At 41.8% G+C, this 20,704-nt stretch overlaps 2 protein-coding genes across 5 annotated transcripts in view; one reads left to right on the plus strand and one right to left on the minus strand.

The window, feature by feature from the left end:
• The window catches only part of arhgap1 (Rho GTPase activating protein 1), a 45,942-nt gene extending 37,122 nt beyond the window's left edge, over positions 1–8,820 (minus strand). For 2 of the 3 annotated variants that reach the window (XM_008104861.3, XM_008104848.3), the window contains exon 1: positions 8,663–8,820. The gene's annotated coding sequence lies outside the window, so the exon portion shown is untranslated. Of the gene's footprint in view, positions 1–8,432; positions 8,581–8,662 lie in introns of those variants that run through there. The other variant, XM_003214593.3, reaches the window with a different exon arrangement.
• Positions 8,802–20,131, plus strand: znf408 (zinc finger protein 408). 2 transcript variants are annotated; one of them, XM_008104832.3, is made up of 5 exons: positions 8,802–8,981; positions 9,065–9,243; positions 9,425–9,486; positions 12,850–13,163; positions 15,415–20,131. In XM_008104832.3, exons 1-5 carry the CDS (start codon positions 8,957–8,959, stop codon positions 17,040–17,042), a joined length of 2,208 nt encoding a protein of 735 aa, XP_008103039.2. In that variant the 5' UTR covers positions 8,802–8,956; the 3' UTR covers positions 17,043–20,131. The 2 variants fall into 2 exon arrangements, with proteins under 2 accessions (XP_008103039.2, XP_008103046.2); XM_008104839.3 differs by lacking the exon at positions 8,802–8,981 and having other exon boundaries at positions 9,108–9,243; positions 9,425–9,509.
• Positions 20,132–20,704: the final 573 nt, after the last annotated feature.

A 20,704-nucleotide genomic window follows, 5' to 3' on the forward strand; every position in this document is an offset into this window, starting at 1 on the left:
AGGGGGAGCATAACTTCCCTGGATCTAGACGCTATTCCCCTATTGATGCAGGCCAGAATCCCATTGGCTTTTTTAGCAGCCGCATCACATTGTTGGCTCATGTTTAACTTGTTGTCCACGAGGACTCCAAGGTCTTTTTCGCACACACTGCTGTCAAGCCAAGCGTCCCCCATTCTGTATCTTTGATTTCCATTTTTTCTGCCGAAGTGAAGTATCTTGCATTTGTCCCTGTTGAACTTCATTTTGTTAGTTTTGGCCCATCTCTCTAGTCCAGGGGTCCCCAAACTTTTAAAGCCGAGGGCCGGTCCAGCCTCCTTCAGACTGTTTAGGGGCCAAATTATCATTTGAAAAAAAAAACCCGAAAAAATTCCTATGCACACTGCACATATCTTATTTGTAGTTCAAAACAACAACAATAACAATGAAAGACCAATACAATATTTAAAAATGAAAATAATTTTAACCAACATAAACCTATCAGGATTTCAATAGGAAATGTGGGCTTGCTTCTGACTAATGAGATAGTCAGGTTAATTAGAATTGTTGTTGTTGTTGTTGTTGTGTGTCTTCAAGTCATTTCAGACTTTGGGCAAGCCTAAGTCCAAAATTATTTATTTATTCATTTACTACATTTATTTACTACATTTATATCCCACCCTTCTCACCCTGAAGTGAACTCAGAGCACTGTATGTACATACAATCTATATATATAAAAGGGTAATGAAATTTCGGCCTAGGACAAAACAACAAAACAACACATCCCAGAAACACTAAACTTGGCAGCACAACCCCTCATCCATGCCTCTACGTTCATACAACAAAAAGAAAAGAAAAATAAAGTTCTAATTAGAGGGAGAGGAAGAATTGTTTTTATCCAATTGCTGCCAGTTAGCAGGCTAAGCTCCGCCCACTTGGTCTCCTAGCAACCCACTCAGCCCAGGGGATAGGCAGAGTTAGGCCTCACTTAGGCCTCTTCCACACTGCCTATAAAGTACAGATTATCTGATTTTAACTGGATTATATGGCAGTGTAGACTCAAGGCCCTTCCACACAGCTATACAACCCATTTATAATGGACTTAATGTAAGGTAAAACCTTTATCCTTTACCTTAACTACCACCAGTTCCTCAATACTTTATTTCCCATACCACCATACTTGCCACAGCAACGCGTGGCCGGGCACAACTAGTATATTATATTATTAGCATAGCACAATATTAGCATTATATATTACTATATTGAACTATACCACTATACTGATATATTATATGTAATATATAACATATAATTAATATTATTATATGGTATTATTATTAATATTATATTGCATAAAATAATATTATCAATATCATATGTATATACAATATATTATATTATTAAAACTGATATAAAATACTATATTATAAATGAGAGCGGGGGCCAGATAAATGACCTTGGAGGGCCGCATCCGGCCCCCGGGCCTTAGTTTGGGGACCCCTGCTCTAGTCTGTCAAGATCGTTTTGAATTCTGCTCCTGTCTTCTGGAGTGTTAGCTATCCCTCCCAGTTTTGTGTCGTCTGCAAACTTGATGATCGTGCCTTCTAACCCTTCGTCTAAGTCGTTAATAAAGATGTTGAACAGAACCGGGCCCAGGACGGAGCCCTGCGGCACTCCACTTGTCACTTCTTTCCATGATGAAGACGACGCATTGGTGAGCACCCTTTGGGTTCGTTCGCTTAGCCAATTACAGATCCACCTAACCGTAGTTTTGTCTAGCCCACATTTTACTAGTTTGTTTGCCAGAAGGTCGTGGGGGACTTTGTCGAAGGCCTTACTGAAATCCAGGTACGCTACATCCACAGCATTCCCTGTATCGACCCAACACGTAACTCTATCGAAAAAAGAGATCAGATTAGTCTGGCATGACTTGTTTTTGGTAAATCCGTGTTGACTATTAGCAATGACCGCATTTGTTTCTAAGTGTTCGCAGACCACTTCCTTAATGATCTTTTCCAGAATTTTGCCTGGTATTGATGTGAGGCTGACCGGACGGTAATTGTTTGGGTCGTTCTTTTTTCCCTTCTTGAAGATAGGGACCACATTCGCCCTCCTCCAATCTGCTGGGACTTCTCCCGTTCTCCAAGAACTCTCGAAGATAATTGCCAGTGGTTCTGAAATAACTTCCGCTAGTTCCTTCAGTACTCTTGGGTGTAGCTGATCTGGCCCTGGGGACTTGAATTCGTTCAGAGAGCCCAAGTGTTCCTGGACAACTTGTTTCCCTATTTGGGGTTGGATTTCCCCCAATCCTTCGTCCATTCCGTGTTGCTGAGGTTGAAGATGGCTTTCTTTTTCTGAGAAGACCGAGGCAAAGAAGGCATTAAGTAGTTCTGCCTTTTCCCTGTCCCCTGTCGCCATCACCCCATCTTCTCCTTGCAATGGGACATGGAAGGTGAAAAACATGAATCAGTAAATAATAACACAAGAAATGGAACATATAAATATTGCAAAACTTGGGGCGAGTCAATAAAAATAGAAAGGAATGGGACATTTTGAGTCAGGTAATTACTATAATGCAAGGTCTGACCAAATCATGTCAATACAATTTCAAGAAAAATACATGAGGGAATATCCAAGTTTATGTTCCAACTACAGAGGCAGAAAAATGAAAGCTGGAATCTAGTAAGAAATTTATCACAAACCCAAACAAGACTTATTGTTTATCATAGGCAACCTGGATGCAAAAATAGGGAACATAGCAGAATCAAAGATTGCAGAAAAACCTGACCTAGGGTCAAAAATGGAAGTAGAAGACAAACTGAATGAATTTTGCAAGGTCAACAGCTTGTTCATGACAAGCACATTCTTCAAGCAATGCAAGAAGTGATTGTATACATAGACATTACATGATGGCCAAAATAGAAATCAAATATACATAACTGGAAGCTGAAGTTACAGAATCTCTGTTCCCTCTGCAAAACCAAGACTAGGAACATATTATGGCACAAACCATGAACTGCTAATTTCAAAAATTAGAGGAAAGCTAAAGAAGAAAACATCACGCCAAAAATACAAGCTAAAGAACATGCCTGTAGAATTTAAAGATGACGTGAAAATAGATTTGCATTATTAAGCTTAATTGTCCAGGAGCCAGAACAACTCTGTAATGAAGATAGGGGACAATCTATAGTATAAAAGAAAGAGCAACCTCAGTGGCTCACGGATAATACTCTTCAAACAGTTAATCAAGTCAGAACCATGAATGCAACTTGTGTCAGGGACAAGGAGAAATACGGTAATAATCATGCAAAGAAATAGAAAGTGACAACACCAACAAAAGAAAAAGAGGCCTCGTTCACAATATCTGGAAAATCAAATTGAAGAGTGTGGAGGCTCTATGACCAGCAAGGCAATACATCATATGACCAAGCAAGCATAAAAACAATACACAAAAGAACCATAGAAAAGAGAAGAAAGAACCATACTAGTTGAACCTTCAGTTTTAGAAAAGTCAAATGGAAGATGCACTCAAATCACTTGGGAGAAATAAATCATCAGAAACAAAGAGCATACCAATAGAGCTGATTCAGGCTAGAAACAGAATCTACTGCAGTTCTAATTAAAATTTATCAACCAGTACAGAAAACAAGAATGGCCCATAGATTGAAAACACTCAATATACATTCCAATTCCCAAAAAGGGTACATCAGATATTTCTGTGCATTAATCCACTGCACAGAAAGCAAACTGCACATGAAAGCAAACTGATGCTCAAAATTCTCCAACAAAAATTCTTTATCATATAGGGAGCAAGAAATGTCAGATGTCCGAACTGGGTTCAGGAAAGGAAGAAGTACTCGGGATTATATTTCAAACATAATGGAGCGTTCCAAAGTATAAAAAAATAAAGCAGAATACCAACTGAATGAATAATCTATTCTTTATAGATTACAGCAAAGCCTTTGATTGTATAGATCATGAAAATTATGGATAGCTCTTAAAGAAATGTGTGTGCAACTTGATTTGTCCTGATGCATAACTTATACTTAGGACAATAGGCTACTTTTAACACAGAATATATAGAAATGAAATGGGTTCCAATTAGTAAGGGGACCAGGCAAGGCTGCATTTTATCACTGTTTTACTTGTATGCTGAACATATAATATGTAAATCAGGATTAGATTTAGAAGAAGGGGGCAGGAAAACTGGAGAAAGAAAAAACAATAGCAAAGACATGGAACATTTACTGAAGAAAGTCAAGGAAGAGGGTGCAAAGGCAGGTTTACAGTTGGACATTAAGAAAACAAAAATAATGACCACAGAAGATTTACGTAACGATAAAGTTGATGAAGAAGACACAAAAATAGTACAAGATTTTTCATAACTTGGTTCAGACGTTAATTAAAATGTAGACTGTGTGAATATGTAGACTGTCATCAATAAATCAGAAGAAAACTAGGACTTAGAAGGGCAGCTATGAAAGAATTAGAGAAGTGTCAAACATATTATTGAATAAAGTTAGGATTATCTATGGCTCTATGCCATCCTATTCCCTATTTCTTTGTATGCTTATGAAAGCTGGACAGTGAAGAAAGCAGACAGGAAGAAAATCAACTTATCTAAAATGTGATGTTGGAAGAGAGTTCTACAAAGGGCTAAAAACACAAATACATGGGTCCTAAAGCAACTGAAGCCTGACCTCCCCCTAAAGGCCAAGATGAGTAAAGTGAGACTATTGTACTTTGACTATATCATGGAAGACATGACTCACTAGAAAATACAATAATGCTTGGTAAAGTGGAAGGCGATAAGAAAAGAGGAAGACTGCATTCCAGACTTAATGAAGGAAGCAATCGCTTTACTGATGACAGGTGACAAAGGTCTCTCATTCATGGAGTCTTCTTAAATAGAAAATAACTTTATAGCAGTTAACTACAACAACTTGCCACAGAAGCAATGAAGAACAGCCCTAATCAGATTAATAACAGATTAATTACATCTGTTAGATAGCCAAGTTGATTTATGTCAACTAGCACTAAAATGCATGTTAGGATTACACAGTTCAAACTCCTGTCACTTCAGAAAATGAGTAAAAAAGAAAGCATTGTGTGGAAGTTGTTGCCACTCTCACTGATATAAAACCTGTACTTCCCTTCTTAGCAAGCCATGCCATTCAGATCTGTTCATGCTTACCCAGAAATAAAACCCACATTGTTCGAAGACAGGTTTGTTTATTTTTACATAAAGGAACACAGGATTAACGTTTTAGACAAATGGAACTGGATCAGAGTATAACTTAATTCATGAGAAAACAACTTCTCATCCAAGAAAACCATACACAAGATTGGGGGGGGGTCCTCTTTCCCCAACAATGTGGAAAAACAGGTTGAGCATCCTTTATCCAGAACTCTGAAATCCAAAATAGTAAAAATTCCAAAACTGACCATATGGATGTCAGAGATAATACACCCTTTGCATTTTGATGGTTCAAATATACACAATTATTTAAAATCTATCTACAGTATATAATAATAATAATAATAATAATAATCTTTATTTATATCCTGTCCTCTCTCCAAGCAGTTTACCAAAAAAAATTACAAAACCAAAGCTAGAATAAAAAACATAATACATAACAATAAAAAAACATAGCAAACTATAAAGCCCTCTACGGTACAGGTCCAGCCTATTTGCTTATAGGTGATAACCTGCACTTTGAATTTGGCCTGGAAATACACAGGCAGCCAGTGGAGCTGCTTTAACAAAGAAGTGGTATGCTCCCTATAGTCCGCTCCTGTTAGAAATCTGGCTGCTGCTCTTTGCACTAATTTCAGTTTCTGAACCGTCTTCATAGGCAGCCCCACGTAGAGTGTATTGCAGTAATCCACACAAGATGTAACCAAGGCATGGACCACTGTGGCCAGATCAGGCTTTTTAAGGTGCGGGCACAGTTGGTGCACAAGTTTTAATTGTGTGAAAACCCTCCCAGCCACTGCCGACACCTGAGCTTTAAGCGTCAGCACTGAGTCCAGGAGGAGCCCCAAACTGCAAACCTGAGCTTCACGAGGAGTGTAACGCCATCTAGCCCAGGTAATCACACTATGCCCCAATCGGCCCTGTCACTGACCAAGAGGACCTCTATTCCTATATATCGTCTATATATAAAAATAAATATATATATGTATGTACGTATGTTGGTTGGTACTGAAAGGTTCCTACATGGATCTGGACTAAATCTGACAAACATGCCCTTCATTATACAATGTTAAATAATTGAGGGAGTTGAACTAAAATAAACTTTCATAGCAGAGGAAGGAACAAAAAAAGATTGACTGTGGCTAGGTGAAGTGGCCCTCTCTCATGTGACTGGGAAAAAAAGGGGGCTAAGCGGATTGGCTGGTGCTAGGTGACATGTGTATGAAAGGAAGGGAGGAAAGAAAGAAAGAAAGAAAGAAAGAAAGAAAGAAAGAAAGAAAGAATGGAAAGAAAGGGAGAAGAAAGAAAGAAAAATGAAGGGAGGAAAGAGGAGAAAGGAAGGGGAAAGGTATGGAGGGGAGGGGAGGAAGAAGGGACAAAGAAAGTGAGGGGAGAAAAAAGGGAAGAGACAGGAAGAGGAAATGAAGGAAGGAAGGAAGGAAGGAAGGAAGGGGAAAGAAAAAAGGTATGTGATGAAATGCAAGGGAAGAAGGAAGGAATGAAGGAAAGAAAGAAAAGACAGAGGGAGAAAGAAGGTGTATGAGGGAACCGGAGGAAGGAAGGAAGGAAGGAAGGAAGGAAGGAAGGAAGGAAGGAAGGAAAGAATCATAGAATCATAGAGTTGGAAGAGACCTTGTGGGCCATCCAGTCCATCCCCCTGCCAAGAAGGAATATGCATTCAAAGCACCCCCACAGATGGCCATATAGTCTCTGCTTAAAAGCCTCCAAAGAAGGAGCCTCCACCACACTCCAGAGCAGAGTTCCACTGCTGAACAGCTATCAGTTAGGAAGTTCTTCCTAGTGTTCAAGTGGAATCTCCTTTCCTGTATTTTGAAGCCACTTGTTCTGCGACCTAGTCTACAGGGCAGCAGAAAACAAGACTACTCCCTCCTCCCTGACTTCCCCTCACATATTTATACATGGTTATCATGTCTCCTCTCAGCCTTCTCTTTTGCAGGCTAAACATGCCCAGCTCTTTAAGCTGCTCCTCATATAGCTTGTTCTCCAGACCCTTGATCATTTTCGTCACCCTCCTCTGGACACATTCCAGCTTCTCAACATTTCCCTTAAATTGTGGTGCCCAGAATTGGACACAGTATTCCAGGTGTGGTCAGACCAAAGCAGAACAGAGGATTGCATGACTTCCCCAGATCTAGACCCTAGACTCCTATTTGTGCTGGCCAAAATCCCATTGGCTTTTTTGGGCACCGCATCACATTTATTTATTTATTTTTCAGACTTATAGGCTGCCACTCCCCTAGGGCTCGGGGCAGCTTACAAGAACAGGCTAAAATCTAAAACAATTTAAAAATAGCAGTAACAGAGATCAAAAGCCTGCCGAAACAGGTGTGTCTTACATGCCCTGCGAAAGGCTGATAAGTCCCGTAAGGCACGGACTTCAGGTGGCAGAGTGTTCCAGAGTGATGGCGCCACTGCCGCAAAGGCTCTGCATCTAGTTGTAGTTAGACGCAAGGTCTTAAAACTGGTAACTTCCAGTAGATCTTGGTCCTCAGAACGGAGGGATCTCTGGGGTTGGTAGGGGGTGAGGCAGACCCTTGGGTACATTGGCCCCAGACCATGTAAGGTCTTAAAGGTAAGTACCATCACTCTGAAAGTGATCCGGTGCTCAATTGGTAACCAGTGCAGCTGTAGTAAGATTGGTGTTATGTGGCATCTCATCGGGACTCCCGCAAGCTGCATTTTGTACCATTGTACAAACCACAAGGACTCCAAGATCTTTTTCACACGTACTGCTATCGAGCCTGGCCTCCCCTATTCTGTATCTGTGCATTTCATTTTTTCTGCCCAAGTGGAGTATCTTGAAAGAGTCACAAAGAAAATGCAAACCTGGGCAACGCCAGAGATGTAGGCGAATATTGCATAAAATTACTTTCAGGATATGTATAAAAGGTGTATATGAAGAATTTAATGAATTTCAGACTTGGATCCCAGCTCTAAGATATCTCAATATGTACATACATGTAAATGCAGGTGTTCCAAAAACAGGGGAGGGAATCTGAAACACTCCTGGTCCCAAGCACTTCGGATATGTGATAATCAACCTGTACAAGTGGTTCATCACACTAGAGCATGAATCCACTTTAAACCCGGTTTCTGCCTCCTGCAGAATTATGAGGTTTGTAGTTTGTCTGGCTGAGCTGTTTAAAGCCCCCTCCATAAAGTGGATCCAAACTCTAGTGTGATGAGATTCCAAGAGAGAGGCCTACAAGCAGCAGCTATTAATACAGTGACACTCACGGATACAAAGGAGAAAAGCCTTTGCCAAGAGCCCGGCACCTTCGGCTCCTTCTGAGCAGAGCCAGACCCTTCAGCGAAGCCAGGCCAAAAAGAGAACTACGTAACGACCTGTTTGCTGCGCCCCTTCCTCCGCGCATGCGCCCTCTCCCCCGCGACGCCTTCCCTCAGCAAACGGGGGGCCAGCCACAGAGCACAGCCTTCCCTCCTCAGAAGGGAAAGGGAGCGGTTACCTCAGAGCCCTGTCATTTATCTCAAGGGGGGAAACCGGACCCCTTCGCTCCCTCCGGCGCCGACACCACGCAGAAGCAAAGAGCTCCCTTTCGCCGACACCCCTTTCGCTCGCCAGCAGCCGCTCCTGCCTGTCAACCCCTTTCGCAAACATCCGCCTCTGAACCGGAAAACGAGTCGGTCGCCATAGAAACAGCACCCCGCCTCTTTTTGACTCCAGGAGAAAAAGAAAGAGAGAAGGGAGGAAATAGGTCCGGGCGGAAACCGGGCCTGCCTGAGCTCAAGGTTCCGTTGTCATGGAAGAGCGGATTCCTCAGCAGAGTGAGGGCTTGTTCTCGGTCCGAAGGCGGTGGGGATTGTTTTTCTGGGTTGCTCAGATTAACGCTCTGGTTCTTCTCCCTTAGAGGGTGCGAGAAGCGGTGCGGCCTGCTGCTGGTGCTCCTGCGGCCTGGTGCGGCGCCTTCCCCGGGGCCTGGCCTTGGGCCCATCGCTCTCCACTGAAAGGGGCACCGGGGTCTGGTGCGTGGGCCGCGCCCTTCAGCCGGGGGAGACGCTGCTCCTGTGGAAGAAGGAAGGGCGGGAGGTGAGTGGAAGGGTCTTCGGGGCATTTACACCAGGCAGGCGCAAGCCTCGGAAGGGACCTGAGGAATGGTGGGGGTTGAAGTCCAAAACACCCAGAAGACCCAAGTTTCCCCCTGCCTACACCCACCCGATTGCGTACAAGAAACCTCTCTAATTGGGGCCCTCCTTGTTTTCCATTTCAGTCGTTTCCTTCAAGCTGCTGGAAAGACTGTTCACTTTGCAGCAGGAAATGTACCTGGAGGAGGTGAGGAGAACAAGAACACCTGGGTAATGTACAGTTTATCTTCACAGCCTTCTCAGACCATTTCACACATCTGACAAAGTGGGTATGATGGTTTCAAATTAGAGTGAGCCTGTAGGACTTAGCCATATTAGTAGTAGTTAGTGTACAGCCATCTTCTCCTTGGCCAAAAAGGATCGAGAGTTATACAGTTAGAAGGCACCCCAAGGGTCATCTGGTCCAACCCCTTCTGACATGCAAGAAAAAGCACAATCAAAACACCCCTGACAGATAGCCATCCAGCCTCCAAAGAAGGAGACTCCAGCACACTCCAAAGCAGTAGCATATTTTACTGCCGAATGCCTTTTACCATCAAGAAATTCATCCTAATGTGTTGTCGAAGGCTTTCATGGCCAGAATCACTGGGGCGCTATGAGTTTTCTGGGCTGTATGGCGATGTTCGAAAAGCATTCTCTCCTGACATTTCACCCACATCTATGGCAGGCATCCTCAGAGGTTGTGAGGTCTGTCAGAAACTAGGCCAGTGGAGTAACACTCAAAAACAGGGGAATTCCAGACAAGAAACAATCAGGGGCAGCTAATAGTATCCTATCCTGGTAATGTTTTATTATTGTATATAGGTTTTTATGATGTTTTAAATGTTTTTAGTTTTTAATGCCTTTTGTATTGTATTGTTGATGTGATGGCACTGTGTTGCCAATTTGTAAGCCGCCCTGAGTCCCCCAGGGGAGAAGGGCGGGGTAGAAATACCAGAAATAAATAAATAATAATAAATATCCTAACAAAGGATTCCCCCAGGCAGGAAGCAGCCAAGCTTTGAAGCTTTAAGCTTATTTAGTGCTAATCAAGGTGCTCAGTTGCAACATTCACACTTTCCTCAAACAGACAAGAGTTCTTTTTCGCACCCTGGACATTCCACAGATATATAAACCCCAGTTGCGTAGTTTCCAACAGACTTCACAACCTCTAAGTTTGCCTGCCATAGATGCAGGCAGAACATCAAGAGCAAATGCTTCTGGAACATGGCCATACAGCCCAGAAAACTCACAGCAACCCAGTTCTTCCTAATGTGTAGGTGAAATTGCTTTTTCTATGATTTGAATCCATTGCTCCATATCCTGGTCACCTAAACAGTAGAAAACAAGCTCTCCCCCCCCCCCCCAAATTAATGTTCCCAACATTATTTTGTCGGTCTACAGAGGACTTTTGCAGGAGTGGTCTTTCCCTGGAATAGCCAGGAGCTCCTTCTGTGTTAGTTTTAATCAGCCTGAGAGACAAAGATCTAATATGTAAATGCCTGTGCAAACTACCTTAAGCAATATACTTAGTCTTTATCAACTGAAATTGAACAAAATAAAATACCTCGGTGCTTGATATTTGATACCTGGTCTTATTCACTCTATTATAGTGAATTCTAGGTGAACTCAAATAAGCCTTCAAATCACCGATCTTACCTTTCCATCCTTGCTTAAAATCACTGAAGATTACATATACACTTATCCAAGCCTCGCTTATCCAAGCCTCTGGATAATCCAAGCCATTTTTGTAGTCAATGTTTTCAATATATCGTGATATTTTGATGCTAAATTCGTAAATACAGTAATTACAACATAACATTACTGCGTATTGAACTACTTTTTCTTTCAAATTTGTTGTATAACATGAAGTTTTGGTGCTTAATTTGTAAAATCATAACCTAATTTGATGTTTAATAAGCTTTTCTTTAATCCCTCCTTATTATCCAAGTTATTCGCTTATCCAAGCTTCTGCCGGCCCGTTTAGCTTGGATAAGTGAGACTCTACTGTACTGCATATACATGTCTCACCAGACCCCTTTTGGTTTTTGATAAAACAACTGTACAGGCATTTCTGTTAAAACTGAGACTTGTTAAAGATACTCTGATTGTTTCTTCATGTAGCTGGGGCTTTTAGCATATAAAAATATAAGCAACTTTCACAATTTAGAAAAACGAATTCCATGTGTACAGCACGGCAATCAGATAACAGTTACCTGAATCTACCTTTTGTACTCATGTATTGGATTAGAGATTTGTTTTGCTTTCTGTGCCTTTCTTTAGAAGATTTTTGCCTCACTTTCTGTCCCTGTGATACTTGGATTTTGAAAAAAAATGGCTTGTGCAAACAAGGATTGGTGATAAAGCTTCAATGGAGATTTCTTTTCCCCATAATAACATCTCCAGGAGTGGATTTCCCTTTCTAGGGGTAGATTTCTCTCACTTCCTGTTGTCTCAGCCCCTTCCTAACTGAGTCCTTAATAAGTCTGATGTTTGCAAGTAGGGGACTGCCTGTATAGAAATTCAGCTATCTCTCTGCACTTTCTTTCTGCCACCACTAGGAGCTGATCTGTCCCATATTTGTGTTTTTTGTTCTTACCCTAATGTTTTCTTCAGCATGAGGAAAACATTAGTCCAACAAGCATGTTATAATTTTGAGAATATACAGCTTTTGAGTAGTTTTCCTATCCTATTCCTCCCAGAGCTGTAATATAGCTTTTCATTCATAAATGGCTTCCATCTTCTGGTGATGGAAACTTCAAATCCTCCTGCAAGCAGCTATCAAGCTCCAAAACCATTTACTGTGAGGAGGGGAGAGTGACCAGCCAGTGTCCACCCAAATTGTAGTTCTGTAGCAAAAAAAAAAACCCAGGAAAAAGGAAGAGGGGGTGACCAAGGGCAAGATGGTTGGATGGTATCCTTGAAATGAGTGGCTTGACCTTGAAGGAGCTGGGAGTAGCGACGGCCAAGAGGGAGCTCTGGCATGGGCTGGTCCATGGGGTCACAAAGAGTCGGAAGCGGCTGAACGAATAAACAACAAAGCCAAAGGAAACAAAATGGGATTGCTGTCCCAGAGCCCCAGTGGCCAGTTTGGGAATTACCTGATCACCACTTTCCATCCTCTCCCTCTCAGTTGCCTGGGAAGTGGGGTGGGTATAGTACGAGAAGCCAATTGATAGCTTCATAGACAATATTGCAAAAAAAGGATATGTGTGTGTGTGTGTGTGTGTGTGTGTGTGTGTGTGTGTGTATATATATATATCAGAATAATTCAGCAAAAACTAGAGGGCCACAAGTATCAAGCTATATAGATAAATTGTTTGTCTTTGCACCAAGCAGTTTCCTCCTAACAAGACCTTCCAAAAAAGTCATCCAAGTTGGCTTTTCCAGAAGATTACTCCTTTATTGTCCAGATCTCTTAGTTTCTATATCACATCGACACCATCCCTTCACTCACACATACATGGTCATTCTTGTAGTGCCTCTACAACCTTATCCTCCTGTGAAAATGCTGTATTTTTTTAATTGAACATGAATTGGCTACTAATAATCAACTTGATATGTTTTACAGCCTGGTGAAACAAAGTCAGGATAAAGATGGGGCAAATGTGACATTAGTATGGATTGGTGAGGAGCTCCATATCCACGTAAGCTGCCCTATTGATGCTGGCACTGAATTGTTGTATTGGCTAGAAGAGCCCAAGGCCAATTGTGTTTGCTTGGAACCAGAGACACCAATGACTGCATCAGATGGGGGACTTTTCACGGAGGGAAAAAAACTACAAGATCCAATCTCGGCAGCAGTGACCAAGACCACAGATGTAGAGGCTGTGAAACAACGAGGAGATGCTTCCCTGAATGGAAACGTAGTAGATTCCATGACAGGTACTGTATTTGGAATCCCAAAAAGCATATCAGCAAAGGGACTCTTTTAATTATTCTAGTTCAGGCCAGTAAAACCTGTGGCCCTCCAAGTGTGTGGGATTCAGACTCCCAGAAGCTCTAACCAGCTTGTGCAATGGTCAAGAATGCTAGGAACTAATCCAGATCACCTGAAGTGCCACAAGTTGTGTAGTCCTGTTCTAGATAAATATAGGAAATATTTGAAAATTAAATGTATAGATTTCTCATGGTAATACATGAGTTTCTTTTAACAAAAGATTCCACCGCACAGTTTGTATTCAGAATTCTGCTAAGACGTTTTGCCTGATATTGACTCTACATTTATCTTGGTAACCTTTTATATAGACCCCATATACACTGAACAGAGGAGCCCCAGTGGCGAAGTGTGTTAAAGCACTGAGCTGCTGAACTTGCAGACCGAAAGGTCCCAGGTTCAAATCCCGGGAGTGGAGTGAGCGCCCGCTGTTAGCTCCAGCTTCTGCCAACCTAGCAGTTCGAAAACATGCCAGTGTGAATAGATCAATAGGTACCACTCCGGCGGGAAGGTAACGGCGCTCCATGCAGTCATGCTGGCCACATGACCTTGGAGGTGTCTACGGACAACACCGGCTCTTCGGCTTAGAAATTGAGATGAGCAACAACCCCCAGAGTCGGACATGACTGGACTTAACGTCAGGGGAAAGCTTTATACACTGAACATTTAATGTAGTTTGAAGCTAGCTTCAGACAACAGTGACAAGACAAAGAAGTGCATGAAAGAAAGCACTTAATGCATATTAGTGCTCTGAGGTTTGTGTAATCATAACCCAGGCCTCAAACTGGTTCCAAGCAGGATTTCCTATGTAATTATCTGCACAGTGAAAGTACTTTTTTCAGTACTGGCTTGAAACTGCATTAAATGCTTAGTGTCAATAGTTCCATAGATAATTTATAAGCAAGCAAAGAAGAAAGGCCAAATGCAAACAAAACCTGATTGCTTTTATACATTTTTGAAACTAGAACCTCTGTGGTAGAAGTCATTGAAATCTCTGTCCCATGGATCCAGCCATATGTTTGGAAAGTATACTTCCTATTGTTGGGAATATATTATGCTGTCCCAATGATTCATAACCACAACAGGTTGGCTTTCCAAAGAGATTGTGAACTTGATCTGAAAGAATTTAAGGCTTGCCTAGAACCACTTCATAAGTTATGTGAAAGAAGCTTAATGCATATCATATTCCAAATTTCTGTCCATTGACTTGTATTTTGCTCAACAGTACTGGCCAGTGCTATGGTTATAAACACAGTGCTTTCCTCTTATAATTGCTGGTGATAGCCATATGTTGGAGAAGTATACTTCATGAATAAGAATGTTGGGGTGATCCCTCCCTCCCCTCTGTCCTGCGTGCCTCTTCGATGCCGCCTGTTCTTTGCCTCGGATGGACCCGGCCGCCCGGCCCCCTTCCCCCCGCCGCCGCGCTTGGCTCCTGTGACAAAGAACAGAAAGCGTGGAGGAGACATGCAGGACGGAGGGGCTGGAGGGATCACCCCAACCAAATGGACCTTCTTCTCCCTTGGACCGCGCCAGGACTGAAAAGGCGAGTGGCAGGCCCTGTAGGGAGGGGCCCCACGTGGGGATCGGCCTTTGAGGGTGCAGGACCTAGGCCTCTTCTGGGCTTCGCCCCTCTTCTCATCTCAGCCCTGCCCCCCAATAATCAAGCTCTTTTTGGGAAGTGGCGTGGCTTTTCTGGGCTAATGGTAGCGTCTTCAACCAAGTGGCAATGCAGCATTTTGGCCACGCTGCGCAGCTGCGGAAAGGGATTGAAGACCAAGCGGGAAAGTTTTGTGGGGGAGAAGTTTCCAAGCTCATTAATTGCTATAATAAGTACCTAGATTTGAATGGCAACTATGATGAGAAGTGGTATTTGGGTGTGGCCTTCAACTGCATATGGTAAATGTTTTCTCCTATACTTTGTTCATTTTTAATTCCAAAACGTAATCTACTTTCTAGATAGCCCTTGTACTAATCCAAGTAGAATATCCTAAGTCTGTTCATTTTCATATTCTCAGAAGCATTGCTTTGATCCCTGAGGGCACTCCTTAAATCTATACATTAAGTCACATGTTTTTGTTGCATAGGGCATGGGCTGAGGGGGCAGTTCATTAAAATAAAGAGATTTTCTTTTGACGTAGCACTAATTGTCTTGTTACCCCAATAAGTAAGCTAACAGTTTCTGGTTCAAATCTACAGGTGCTTCTGATGCAAGATCCCCTAGGCTGGAAAAAACGCTGTTGGATAAACCACTCCTTGGACTGGACAATGGTCAAAAGAAAAGGAATGAAAGCTTGGCCCTTCAGTGTGTGCAGAAGGAGGCCAACCCACAGAGTGAAAAGAGCCAGCCTTTTGTGAAGCTTTTCTGCCCCATAGAAGAGGAGGCAAAGGAAGAGGTGACTGCGCCAGATTCTCAGGCTGACAAAGTGAATGAGACCTTAACAGAGGCAAAATTAAGTACAGCTTATTCACAGACAGCCCTATGCAATGTAGTCTGCCTTGATACTCATTTAACTGAGAAGCCTCGGGTGCTGAAGAGCCAGGCTTGCACTGAAGAACTCCCCGATGCTGGTGGCATGTTCACATCTAAACACAAGGTAAGGAAGCAGGAGAAAAATTCTAAACTGGAAGAACAGCTTCATTGTGAAATAATTGCTTCTCCTCAACTGAAAGGGACAGGTGGTGAGCGACGGCACCAGTGCGAAGAATGTGGTAAAGCCTTCATGCAGCTTTGCCACCTGAAAAAACATCGTTTTGTACACACGGATCATAAACCATTTCTATGCACGGAGTGTGGTAAGAGCTACAGCTCTGAAGAAAGCTTCAAAGCCCATATATTGGGCCACCGTGGGGTGCGGCCTTTTGCCTGCCCACAATGCCATAAGACCTATGGCACTAAGCGCGACCTTCAAGAACACCAAGTCCTGCACACGGGCCAGCGCCCTTTTGCCTGCCCTGACTGTGGAAAGTCCTTTGCCCGCCGACCCTCTCTTCGCATCCATCGTAAAACACACCAGGCCAAAGAGCCCAGTTCTTCTGCCACAACCACCTGCCAATGTGTGATATGTGGACGACACCTGGCCAATCCTGGCTCACTACGCAACCATATGCGACTGCACACAGGTGAGCGACCCTATACTTGCCCCTACTGCCCCAAGTCTTTCCGCCAGCAAGGCAATCTACGTGGACATCTCCGCTTGCATACCGGGGAGCGCCCTTACCGTTGCCACTTCTGTGGAGATGCCTTCCCACAGCGCCCTGAGCTGCGTCGCCACCTGATTTCCCACACAGGTGAGGCCCACCTCTGCACAGTATGTGGGAAGGCACTGCGGGATCCCCACACTTTAAGGGCTCACGAGCGGCTGCACACAGGTGAGCGGCCTTTTCGCTGCCACCTCTGTCCCAAATCCTATCCTCTTGCCACAAAGCTACGGCGGCATCAGAAAACCCACCATGGTGACAAGCCCCACCGGTGCAACATTTGTAGTATGGCCTATGCCCTCCCTCAGAGCCTGCGACGGCATCAGCTTGAGCATAAGAGCAACCCAGGCAAGGATCCATCCCGATCTGGTGGGAAAGGCTGCCGGGAGACGTCAGCTTCAGAGCAAGCCTCTGTGTTGGTCTTGCACTCAGTAGACATGGCAGTACCAAGACACAAAGGTGAATTCCTTGTCAACAAAGACATCATGGAGATTGCGCTTTCAGATGCTGAGGAAGAATGCATCGTTGTGCAGGAGCAGAGCTCCTCCGGGGACATGTTCATCATTGAGGAGGGTGTTGGGTTTAGCACAGTGGCTGAGGTGATTGAGGTTGAGGTGGGGACGTGATTCCCAGTCTTGGCATAGATAACTTAAAAACATGATACGGATGTTTGAATGCATTCATTCTATGCCTTTTAAGAGGCAACATAAATGCAGATTGGATTGTTTAGAATCATAAAATCATAGCATTGGAAGAGACCACAAGGGCCATCGAGTCAAATCCCCTTTCATGAAAGGAAATAGGTAACTTTTGTGTAGCAAAGACTGACTGATTATGTTTGTCCAAAACTGATTGATTCCCAAAGACTGCAGGACTGAATGACAGGTTCTGCCTAATAGGTCAGGGATCCTTCTCAGAGGTTTCAAATTAACATGATGTCTGGGTCTGTCTATAGCACAAGATGTGGCAGATTTTTTAAAAAACCACATTGCACTTGTAAACCATATAGACTTTAAGCACCATGTGTGTCTTATGTTAATTGTGTTCCTAAATGTAAAATTTCTGGTGTTGCAATTCAATCAAAATGTGCCATGTCGTCAAATTATGTACTTTAATTGCATATATTGAAACAGTGATGTGAAAACATGACTACATGGTGGTGCTGATTTGATAGCTTCAAAGACAGCATGTGCATTATGCTTTAGATTATGGTGACTATGGTAAAAAAATTATTTTAAAATCAACCAATCATTGGTATTAGTAAGAGATCGCTTCTTACTCTGGTTTCTTAAGTCAAATGTTAAAATGAATATTTTACCACTAATATCTAATTTTTTCTGGCTCATCTCCAGGTGAGTAAAGTTCAGGCTTTTCCTTATCAAATAAGTCAAAATAGGCAGGAAAGAGCCGTATTTAGAAGTAGCTATTTTCCAGACAACCCCTACTTTCAAGTATATTTTAAAGCAGATATTTAAGTCCAATAGGAGACAAAGGTTTCTTTCTTACTTCTGGTCCTATTTAAGGTATTAGCATTATTGTCAGCCATACATCAGTTAATGCTAAAGATGAGCTCATATTCACCAACATGGAAATAGTGTGTTCAACCGTTATTATATAGAACACATCTTTTGTTGGCAAGAGAAAAATCACATTACAGTATTGAATTTCATTCATATGGCATTAAATTGATGTCAAGGAGAAGTATCATTGTCTCTATGCAGGTTGAATATCCCTTATCCAGAAGTGTTTGGGACCAGAAGTGTTTGGGATTTTGGAATTTTTTTTCAGATTTTGGAATATTTGTATTTGCATATGTGTATATAAATAGATATCTAGGCAATGAGACCCAAGTCTAAAAATGAAATTAATGTATGTTTTATATGCACCTTATGCACATAACCCGAAGGTAATAATTATACAATGTCTTAAATAATCTTGTCCATGAAAGAAAGGACTTTACTGCACGAGGTCCTGGAAGAAATGTAAACCCATCCTTGTTGAGAACTGGAAAATATCATGTTATCCACACTTCACATTGCATATTCTTTGATGAAAGCACTTTTAGGTTAGTGCTCCATCTCAGCTGTAACTTCCCAACCTGTGCTTTGCCCCTCGCTGTCCATGCCCATTTTTGTATCAGAAGAATTGTACAACTCCAAAATTTGAGTCACACTTGCAAGAATTCAACTCTCCAAGACTTCGTTTCTGAGCAAGTTTCAGTTGTGCAGTTAATTACTTCTGCATTTCCCAAGTATACACAAGCAGTATTCTGCCTAATGCATAAAATCTATATTTTTAAAAATATTCATTTTGCAATTCTCAGCCTTTTCCTATTTAGTGTATTTTGCAAACTGGAGTTGTAGCCTAAAAATAGAATTTATTGAAAACAACAGCCTAACAAGAATTTACAAACTGGTGAAGTGATGATGACATGCTATGATGCCGTGCAATTGGGACTGTTTCCATTTATTGTTAGGGAGCTTCTAATGTGTACCTCAATCCTGATGTGATAAACTCCAAAGATTGTGTACACTGAACCATCAGAAAGCAAAGGTGTTACTATTTCAGCTACCCATGTGGATAATTTTAGATTTCGAAGTATTTTGGATTTCGAAATAAGGGAAACTCAACCTATGTTTTATAATAGAAAACTGAAGAATGATAAACCTAGGCTGATCTTCCATTTACTGGGTATTTTGCCACATTGAAAGCAAACTACAAACAATTCCTCATTAATTTGTTTGAAATGCAGGTTTCTTTATGGCACAGTGGATTTGAGTACAGTGCAATGGTGTGTTTTTTCACATAAGATGACATTGCTGTCCAGTATAATAGTAGATATGGTAAACTTGTACTTAAAAAAACACCTCTAGAGGTATATGTGTGCCAAAATCCTGAGGATGGTTGTAGCAACTGATCATATAACTTTTCATGAAGAATATTGGCATATAGTCTTAAAAGCGCATTCCTATATTTAATTTAAAGTCAATAAAATCAAGTTCTATATTACTTGCTTAATCAAAAGAAGCAAATCATGACATTCAGTCATTGTTCCATTGTTCAGGCATAGAACGGTCTTTTTTCCCCCTGACACGGCCTTATGCTTGTAGTTGTGTCATTATTATACATAAATACCCCATAACAAAAAGCCTTAATACACTGACTTATATTTATTGAATGCACCTGTCTCATTCCATCTGGCTTGTTCTGTTGAGCTCATGTTTTGGCTGCCCTCTAGCTATGCTGTACTGCCAAGATAGTTATGTTTGTCAAAGTTAAATTGAACTATCTTTAGATTGGAAATGTTGTCACATATAATTTCTGTAGGGCATTACTATGGAATATCTGATATTCCATAGTAGTTCTTATTTGTATTTTCAAGAAAAATGTAGTGATAGACCCTTCATACTTTTAAGCTGGTAAAGATCTAAGGCCAAGAGAATCACCCTTTCCTGCTGTGTGAAAATGTATGCCTGGGAAGATCAATGGTCCTATATGTCTTTAGTCCAGCAGATTTACTATCGCTATGAGTTTTAAAGGCCATTTTAAGTGTATTTATTGTATTTTAATTCTGTTTTTACCACACTGTTACTATTTGTTTTTGTTTTTTTAAACTTTTGTATTGCACTTTTTATACTTGTAGGATTGTTACCTACCTTGAGTCCTCACGAGGAGAAAGGCGGTGGGAAAATAAAGTTAATAATTATAATAATGATATGTTAGGGTGCTAACTTCAATGAGTAGCCTTGATTGCTGTCAGTTGGATGACTTCCAGTGTTCATTTAGCCCATTTGCTTAGTGGACTCTTGCAAAGAGCCAGTTGGTAGTTGCTAGCTACATAATGATAATTTGACTTTTTAAAACTAAGGCCAAATTCTTGCATATAGAGACATGGTTGCAATAAATCCCTGCAGATGTTTGTCACAGCATGTCCAGCTTCAAGAAGAGAGCTAGGCTCCTTTCTGCTCATTCCCTATTTCTTCTTTGGCTACATGAAAACGGTCATGTTTGGGGGCTGTGCCCCTTGAAAAGGTACGTTTGGAGTAGTTTTTGGTCATTGTGTTTGCAGTAAAAGTAAAAGTGAATTCCAGTGGTGTAAGACAGAGTTCAGACATTGCAATTACTGAACTGGATGCCCTTGGTTCCTATTTTATTCGTCAAATACTCAGGCTTATGTTTCCCTTATATATATGTGTATCCTTTTTCGGTATTTGCAAAGGTCTCCTTTCTCATTGCTCCAACAAACCCTCCTCTCAGACTTACTGCAAATCTCTCTTGTCCTCCTCAC

The sequence above is a fragment of the Anolis carolinensis genome, chromosome 1 (genome assembly GCF_035594765.1).
Source record: "Anolis carolinensis isolate JA03-04 chromosome 1, rAnoCar3.1.pri, whole genome shotgun sequence".
Classification (NCBI taxonomy): domain Eukaryota; kingdom Metazoa; phylum Chordata; class Lepidosauria; order Squamata; family Dactyloidae; genus Anolis; species Anolis carolinensis.

Coding starts and splice junctions, on each gene's coding strand:
- znf408 (XM_008104832.3), top strand. CDS start 8,957: ATGGAAGAGCGGATTCCTCAGCAGA. Junction 8,982..9,064: donor AGAGCGGATTCCTCAGCAGA/GTGAGGGCTTGT, acceptor CTTCTCCCTTAG/AGGGTGCGAGAAGCGGTGCG. Junction 9,244..9,424: donor GGAAGAAGGAAGGGCGGGAG/GTGAGTGGAAGG, acceptor TTTCCATTTCAG/TCGTTTCCTTCAAGCTGCTG.